Genomic DNA, 9,184 nt, shown 5'->3' on the forward strand with positions numbered 1-9,184 from the left:
CTTAAGTCTGTAAGAATGCAACAAAGAAGAGCCACTATTCTATTAATTGCATTCCTGTTGTCACAGTAATATTTTTATATTAGTGGTCTAAGAGTTTCTCACTGGGCTTCCAACAAGATCCGGTTGAATATGCTTCTGGTGCAAAGTTCTGTGGAAAACTAGAAATAAAAAGTGGTGGTGACTGATGGGAAACCCCTCCGCTTCTTTCACAGAGGTGACCAGCGCACATTTCGTTTCTACCATGAAACCAGCAGCATTCTTGGTCTTTGCACTGGGAGCGATTATCATCATCTGCTACACTTTTTACAGAACTGAGACCAAGGTTGGAATCCTCACCCCGTTTTCTGTATATATATATATATATATATATGTGTGTGTGTGTGTGTGTGTGTGTGTGTATATATGGTTGGCTAACCAAGAAAGTGGTACATAAAAAGGTCTATAATTGATTAATAGTTTTATGCTTCTCTGGGGAAATGATTGCAACAAATATTGTGTTAGTAAGGACTTGAAAATGTTTTTAAAATGGAGAAGGAAAGATTGAGTGATTGGGACTACCGTGAAGCTGCTTGCCTTATTTTATCAACAAAGTTTTCTTAAACCCTTTTAACTAGGGCTTTAGCTGCCCATTTACTACCTAGTGGGTAAGAAACACAAACTCCAAAACTGAGCAGACATAAAGGAGGAATCAGTAGGAGCCTTTGGTTCAAGGTTTAAAATACCCACAGAATATTTGTAGGAAGCTTTCTCATTCTAAGTAGGTCAGACTATTGGTCCATTGAGGTCAATATCACTGATTCTGACAGGCAGTGGCTCTCCAGGATCTCAGTCTAAAGTCTTTCCCTTCACACAGCTGCTATTTGGTCCTTTTTTGAGATTGGAAAACCCAGAATGGGACTAGGGGCTTCTTATCATGGGGTGAATTATTTGGATTGGGAGGATTCTTTGAGTTTGTGTCCTCCAATAGCTTGAATAGCCTTGTGAAGTTCATTTTCCTTGATCGAGATGAAGGCTTGGACTTCCTTCCCATTTTAACATTCTTGGACTTCTTTCCCTTATTCGTGAGTCGCTTCCCCTTTAAGGGCGGGTTCTTGGGAACAGGTAGATTTTCTGCTAAATCTGATTTGGACCTAGTTGTTTTCTTTTCCCCACCATCGGCCTGAATTTTGTTTTCCTTTGTCCTGTTGTCGTTTGGCATGTTACAGAAAACTTCGTGGTATTGCAAAGAAAACTTTGTGGTATTGTCAGCTTTGGGTTTGAAGTAGTACAAGATTTTTTGCCTGCTTACCTCTTATGGGGGGTTCGGCAGCTTGTATAAGGGGAATTCCCAGTTCTTTACAGCTCTGCCTTGTGAGCACCATCTCACAAGTGCGCTCCCGGCCAGTTCCTCTCCTTTCGAGATAGGGCGTCGGCCTTTGTCGCCATCTTGCCCGCTCCAATCCCGATTAATAGTTTTATGTTTCTCTGGGGAAATGATTACAACAAATATTGTGTTAGTAAGGACTTTAAAATGTTTTTAAAATGGAGAAGGAAAGATTGAGTGATTGGGACTACTGTGGAGTTGCTTGCCTTATTTTATCAACAAAGTTTTCTTAAACCCTTTTAATAGGGCTTTAGCTGCCCATTTACTGCCTAGTGGGTAAAAAACAACAACACCAAAACTGAGCAGAGATAAAAGAGGAATCAGTAGGAACCTTTGGTTCAAGGTTTAAAATCCCTTAAATACCCACAGAATATTTGTAGGAAGCTTTCTCATTCTAAGTGCAGTATATTCCTGCGTATAAGACTACTTTTTAACCCAGGAAAATCTTCTCAAAAGTCAGGGGTCGTCTTATACGCCGGGTCGTATTTCTTATACGGCGAGTATATCTCAAACTCTATATTTTAACTGGAAAAGTTGGGGGTCGTCTTATACGTCCAGTCGTCTTGTACGCCGGAATATACGGTAGGTCAGACTATTGGTCCATTTAGGTCAATATCACTGATTCTGACAGGCAGTGGCTCTCCAGGATCTCAGTCTGAAGTCTTTCCCTTCACACAGCTGCTATTTGATCCTTTTTTGAGATTGGAAAACCCAGAATGGGGCTAGGGGCTTCTGCATGAAAATACATACTACTGAGCTACATTCTCTCCTTGTGAACACTTGTAATAATTTCTTTTTCACTGAATGCTCCAGATTGCCATCTTCGGATGTCTCAATGGGCCAGCGGAAAGGATTCATGTTGCTACAGAAGTTGGTAAGGATTTTATTTTGTTGCAAAGCATACATATCATTTTTAATAAAGAAGCATATGCATAAAATGAATACTTATTTAAAAGAAATTTTGTGGTACAATATAAAGATTAATGTACAATACGATGTCATTACACGATTTAGTATCACAAGTGTGTTTAAAGTATTTGGGTTCTTTTAACAAAAAAATTATTCAATCAAAGATAACAGAAGGAGGACTTGGCCAACCCCAAGCCATAGTGGGATGGAATGGGCAGAAAGAGACATAAGAGGTGTCCTCAAAAAACTAGACCATCTGATGCCCAATGTATTTTTCACGGATATAAAGACCACCACAAGTGCCAAGAACAGCAAAGCCACCATATTAAACCCTAAGGATTCTTATTGCATTGGAGATCCCTTGATAGTTCGACTGGATTTGTACAACCACTTGGGGAACAGAAAGGAGTACGGAGGAGACTTCTTACAAGCGAGGATCTACTCTTCAAGCCTTAAAGCCGGAGCATCTGGGCATATTGAGGACCATGGGAATGGGACGTACCTGGTGAATTTCACTTTATTTTGGGAGGGCAAAGTCAGAGCATCTCTCCGGCTCATCAATCCCAGTGAAGGAGTTTCTGCACTGTGGGCTGCGAGGAAGAGAGGCTACAACAAAATAGGTTTCAGGGGCAGGTTTTTAAAAGGAACATTGAATGTCTTCGGCGACTGTGGTTTTAATATAGCAGCAAAAGAAGAACTATGTGAGTATCTGGACAGGAGAGACAAGGAGTCCTTCTACTGCGTGAAACCAAAGAATGTGTCATGTGAAGCTCTGGTTTCACTGAAGTCCCACAACAAGCCCGTCTCATATCTCACAGCCCTGGAAAAGAGACTTTTTGACAGGTATGTTCTTTTCTGTTCAATATGCAAATATCTTACCTGAGAACAGTTCTGAACTGTGCATTTGTGCTCCTGAGCAATCGGAAGGCATCAGAAAAATGCCTGAGATGGATGAGTATTAACAAAAACCTTCCCCAAAATTGGCTGAGAACAAAGTTTGCACAGAGGTGCTTTTTCAGCTGTGCTTGCCATAACTGGGTAAACATTTCCCTTATTTCACTTTCACTGAGACCCAGGGATTTCTTTCTTTCTTCTTTTTCTTCAGTTCAGCAATGTGTTTGTGTGAGGTGCTGGTAGTACTGTATATGCAGACAGGGCAAGTTGATTGTCTATGGGCTCTTCAACCCTTCCATTTGATCCATATTTTCTATATCAATTTCTTATCATGAGTCTGAAAGCTTTCCCCACCCTCCCTGCTCCATTGTTTCTTTTGGTTAAAATCCTATGTAAACCACAGAATCAGATCTTATGTGTCATTAAATCTCATTGGCTGCTGCGGACCAGCAAACTGAATTTTAGTGCAAATTCACCCCACCCCACCCAGTTGCTGCTGTTTTGTTTGGGCACAGACCTGGAAGTCGGAGTCTACCAAGGGTGTGTGTGTGTGGAATGCACATGCTCAACTTGGCTACCATGGGTGGGGGTGGAGATGGGGGTGGAGATGATCCAAAAGGCAAACTAGAAGAATGAAAGGGAAAATCGAAAACAGAACAACTAGATCTGAATTTAACAGAAAGTGTGGGCGTTTCCTTGTTTTCTTACACCCCGGGCCAGTGATGGCAAACCTATGACACGCGTGTCAGACATGACACGCAGAGCCCTCACTGCTGGCACGCGCCCCATCGGCCCATTCGCACTGTTGTTGTTTCCCCCCACCCCCATTTGTTCTCCCGCTCCTCCTCACACTAAAGCTTGTCTCCACTGTTAAAACCCAGATCCTTTTTTGTCGTTGTTGTTGCTGGTGGCCAGAGATGGTTTTTTAACCCTTTCTGTGCTGTTTTTTCTGGCACTTTGGCAGACGGTGATTGGGTGTAACAGCGTTCATTTTTTAACCCGTTCTGTGCTGGGTTTTTGGCGCTTTGGCAGACTATGTCGGTGCTGCGTGTTAGTTCCAGCGAAGGTAATATTCATCATTTATTTCTGTTCTCTCCCCCCCCCCAAAAAAAGCGCAGCAGCTTTGGGGCACCCCCCAAAAAAAGCAAAGCAACTTTTGCACCCCCCCAAAAAACCTCCAAAACTTTGGTCAGCAGCTCCCCCCGAAAAGCTCAACAACTCTGGGCACTTTGTGATAAATAAGGGGTTGTTGGTTTGGGTTGGTTAAATAATTAGTTTTTGGTTTATTCAATACAGTTATATATAACAATTATACATTTTTGTTATTTAAACTATAAATATCACGAAATTATGGTTTTTTTCTCAAAGTGACACACCACCCGAGTTATGCTCGGTTTTTTTGGCGAATTTTGACACACGAAGCTCCAAAGGTTGCCCATCACTGCCCCAGGCACTAATTTTACTTTTCAAAATGACTAGAGGCAAAGATCCACCACAATAGTTTTTTCCTGAAGTATCATACCCTGAATCTACCACACAGGACGGGTTAAGTTTCTGAATAAGCAGGCAAATAGTTACAGCAGCTGCTCCATAATGAGTTGGATTCGGACTCCATTTTAATTGGTTTTTATTATACCAAGGGGATCCACGTTTTCACTTTCACTTCCTCCATGGCGTGAAGACACTCTGGGGTCTGCCCTTGAGAATTTCAATATAATTTTCCATTTGCATCTAATATGAACATGGCACTACAATAAAAAAATTCCTTCAGTAGCACCTTAAAGACCAACTAAGTTTATATTTTGGTATGAGCTTTCGTGTGCATGCACACTGTATGCACACGAAAGCTCATACCAAAATATAAACTTAGTTGGTCTTTAAGGTGCTACTGAAGGAATTTTTTTATTTTGCTTCGACTCAGACCAACACGGCTACCCACCTGTAAATGGCACTACAATAATTGTCTTGTTAGATCACTCCACAATCGTCAGGATGCTGCCAGCAGCTCCTGGTTGTTTGCCTAGGAAAGTATAAAGACAAAGAAATGTTTCTTAGTCCTTTCTTATTTCAAACTTTACAGAGAGAGGCTATAGAACCCACCTCTTGGATAGTGGCATCGTCCCGAGTGAATCTCCACCCCCACCCCCATCTCTTCCACTTCCTCATTTGTCATTATCTTCACCTCCTCTAAGTGCCCTCTGTCTTTGAGCTCTTTGCTCTCCTACTATTAAAGCTCGCCTGGTTTGGGAGATGGAGGGTCTGGAATGCTTTCTAGGGACAACGTTTCAGCCAGCTGCTGCTTCAACTCTGCCTGATCCTCCTCTCCCATTATTTTCCCACTTTTCCTCTCATCTGCCTCCAATCTGTGACCTCCCACAAACCACTGTTGTAAATCTATACTGTCTTCCTCTTCCTCCTTCCTGGAAGGGTCAGGATGGGGAGGTGGTCACCACCACTCCTCCTCTTCTGCCCAGCCTCTGACAATGATACACCTATGCAAGGCTTCCATTTCCCATAGAGGCCATGTAGGTGTGTGCAGGAGGAGGTGGGATGCAGCCTGTAGTCCTCTTGGAAGGACACATAGTCTGACTTGGATTTCCTAATGGATGTTTCCCCTCTTTTGAAGGTCCAACATTGGAGCTGAGATCCCGCAGGCATTTGGGAACATTAGTGTTGCAGCTTGTGGAAGTGAGTTGGACTTCCTTTCAAATAGTTTTTATTAAACAGTTTAATTAAAGCGCCTTCTGGCGGTTCCCTCATTGCGAGAAGTGAGGTTACAGGGAACCAGACAAAGGGCCTTCTCGGTAGTGGCACCCGCCCTGTGGAATGCCCTCCCACCAGATGTCAAGGTAATAAGTAACTATTCTACTTTCAGAAGACAACTGAAGGCGGCCCTGTTTAGGGAAGTTTTTAATGTTTGATGCTGTACTGTTTTTAATATTCGGTCGGAAGCCGCCCAGAGTGGCTGGGAAACCCAGCCAGATGGGCGGGGCATAAATAATAAATTATTATTATATTATTATTATTATTTGTGTGTGTTGCAAAATAAACAAGGAGAAGTACATACAGTGGTACCTTGGTTTATGAACACAATTGGTTCCGGAAGTCTGTTCATAAACTGAAGCGTTCATAAACTGAAGCGAACTTTCCCATTGAAAGTAATGGAAAGTGGATTAATCCGTTCCAGACGGTCCACAGGGTACTTAAACTGAAGCGTTCATAAACTGAAGCGAACTTTCCCATTGAAAGTAATGGAAAGTGGATTAATCCGTTCCAGATGGGTCCGCGGAGTACTTAAACTGAAGCGTTCATAAACTGAAGCATGGGTGTAATTGGTTCGGGAAGTCTGTTCATAAACTGAAGCGTTCATAAACTGAAGCGAACTTTCCCATTGAAAGTAATGGAAAATGAATTAATCCGTTCCAGATGGGTCCGCGGTGTTCATAAACCGAAAATTCATAAACCGAGGTGTTCATAAACCGAGGTTCCACTGTATATCATCTCTGCTTTTGATTAGTAGAGTCTTTTTCACAGTTCGTTTGCTTTCAGTATGAGAAACTGTTGCCATAGACATCATGCGGTTGAGGGAAAGGATCATGTTACTTCATTTTATTGCACAGTGTTCGTGCAGGGTTTTTGTGTCAGCATCATATGGCTAGGACTCTTAGTTATATATTTGTTCATTTTTATGAGCATTGCAAGAGATTAGAGCTTGGTTGTTTGCATTCAGTTGGTTGTATTGTGGGTTTTTTGGGATAGGGCTTGTTGGGTCAGATTAGTCATATTGATTCATATGGGGGGTGGGTCATTTGTCTTATTGTGTTGTATATGTTATAAAGGGGATCCACATTGGGGTGAAGGCATCCTCCTTTGCTTGTCCCCTTCCTAGTTTAAGTTGTCACAACTTTGGTGGCCTCCATCCCTAAGCATCTTATTTCCTGAGTCTCATCCAGGCTGCTGACCCAGACCCACATATCTCTTCCCCAACCAATTTTTTGTGTGCCTTGGTAAGGATGTAGATAAATCCTGGTTTATCTTTGAGTTTTGTTTTGTTTGTTTTTAAAAGATATTTGCTCCGTTATTTTTAGAGCTGAGACTTTGTTGGCTGTAGCCTGGCTTTGAATTCTCTTTGGTTTTAGTTTTTATTGCTGTTTTCAGGCTCTCTGAAAACTCTTGTTATAAAAGAAGTTCTGTGCTGCTCAGAGTCCCTGAAAAGGACTCTGGCTTCAGAACTGGCATATTGTTTGCCAGGAGCAGAATTTATAGGCAGCAATAAAATTCTGCCTTGAGCAGGTATTTTACTTCCCTGTTTCTCCTCCTTGGAACCATGACTTTCCCCACAGACTGTAGAATGCCGGTTCCCTCACAACTGTGCTGCAGTGACAAAGTTCAATGGAAACTGCTTATCTCTCATTTCCATTTTGCAGGCAAGAAGGCAACGGCAAGTGAGAAATGCCGGGTTGGGATGAGCTCCCCATCTCCTAGTGGCTTTGTCTGGCAGAACCTGTGGCATCCTGTGTTCTGCAATGTGTCCACATTCAACACTTTGGAGCGGATTAACACTTGCTTGGAAGGAAAGCTAATTTACCTCCTGGGAGACTCAACTGTGAGGCAATGGATCGAGTATCTCACCAAGAGAGTGAATAGTAAGTTCTCCCACCTAGATAAAACCACAGCGTAGCTTTGCTGCCAGCTTAATTCCTATTTCTGGATTCAGGTAGGTAGCCGTGTTGGTCTGACGCAGTCGAAATATATGAAAGTTTATACCTAGAACAAACTTAGTTGGTCTCTAAGGTGCTACTGGACAATTTATATATTTCTGGGTAAGCCAGAATCCTTTTCTGTGGCCTGAACATTTAATTCACTTCTATTCCACTCTTCATCCGAGGATCACAGGGCAGTTTACAATATGAAAACCTAAAATTACATAACATAGTAACAACAACCCTTCAACATCCATCTTCCAGACGTTATTGAATTAAATCCGTTTAGGAAACCAGTTCTGCCACCTGAAATGACTGCCTTGCTTAGCCTCGTGGGTGGGCAAGTCCTGCTTCTTCCTTGCCGCCAGATGCAAGAGAATAGACTAGTCATTCAGAAATAAATAGCTCAGTATCTTCTGAGAGGTCAATGAACAAAAAAAGTTGGATTAATTCTATGTCTGTTCCCACATTAGCCCTGAAATATCTTGACAGCCATGGAGCTGGGAAGCACCGGAATTTGATCGCTGTGGACATGGCGAGAAACATCCAAATTCAGTGGAAAAAACACAACCACCCCTTGGTCACTGCTCTTGAGTACATGGTAAGAGATCATAACTACGTCGCTCGGGAGATTGACCTGGTGGCAGGTGACAAAGACACAGTGGTTGTCATCGGTCTGGGCCAGCACTTCCGCCCCTTCCCCATCGAGCTCTTCATCCGAAGGGCAATCAATGCCCGGGGAGCCATCCAGCGCCTTCTCCTGAGGAGCCCAGATACAAAAGTCATAATCAAAGCAGAGAACACCCGGGAGATGTCAATAGAACAGGAAGTATTTTCGGACTTCCATGGCTATGCCCAGTACCTTGCACTAAAGGACATTTTTCGGGATCTGAAGGTGGGTTTTGTTGATGCCTGGGACATGACAGTTGCTTACGGCATGAACATACTTCACCCACCAGATCACGTGGTTGGAAATCAGATTGATATGTTTTTAACTTACATATGTTAAAGCACTAAAGCAAAGAGGAAGCAGAGAACTATGGGTCAGAAAACGTATCAATGAAAGATATGGAACACTTTATTTAAATAGTGCACTTAGATATTTTGCTCCACTGAATTTCCCTAAATACTTTTCTAGCCGTGTATCATTTTCAAATAGTGCCTGTTGAGATGCTTCTGGGAAGCTGCCTGGGATAGGGAGAATAATTGGTGTGGTTTTCTACTGCGCAAATATTTCTGTCAGGTAGGAGCAGACTCTTATATCTCATAGGCCATCACCCCAGTTTTGGCTCAGGGATGGCTTTGGGGTACATAA

General features: G+C 42.6%; 1 protein-coding gene across 2 annotated transcripts; it reads left to right on the forward strand.

The window, feature by feature from the left end:
- The first annotated feature begins 2,477 nt into the window (after nucleotides 1-2,477).
- LOC118097199 (NXPE family member 4-like) lies at nucleotides 2,478-8,878 on the forward strand. 2 transcript variants are annotated; one of them, XM_060268358.1, is made up of 4 exons: nucleotides 2,478-3,115; nucleotides 5,793-5,854; nucleotides 7,594-7,812; nucleotides 8,343-8,878. In XM_060268358.1, the coding sequence occupies exons 1-4, from the start codon at nucleotides 2,478-2,480 to the stop codon at nucleotides 8,876-8,878; spliced, it is 1,455 nt and encodes a 484-aa protein (XP_060124341.1). The 2 variants fall into 2 exon arrangements, with proteins under 2 accessions (XP_060124341.1, XP_060124342.1); XM_060268359.1 differs by having other exon boundaries at nucleotides 5,793-5,848.
- The last annotated feature ends 306 nt before the right edge of the window (nucleotides 8,879-9,184 follow it).

This window comes from Zootoca vivipara, chromosome 15 (assembly GCF_963506605.1).
Source record: "Zootoca vivipara chromosome 15, rZooViv1.1, whole genome shotgun sequence".
In the NCBI taxonomy this organism is placed as follows: domain Eukaryota; kingdom Metazoa; phylum Chordata; class Lepidosauria; order Squamata; family Lacertidae; genus Zootoca; species Zootoca vivipara.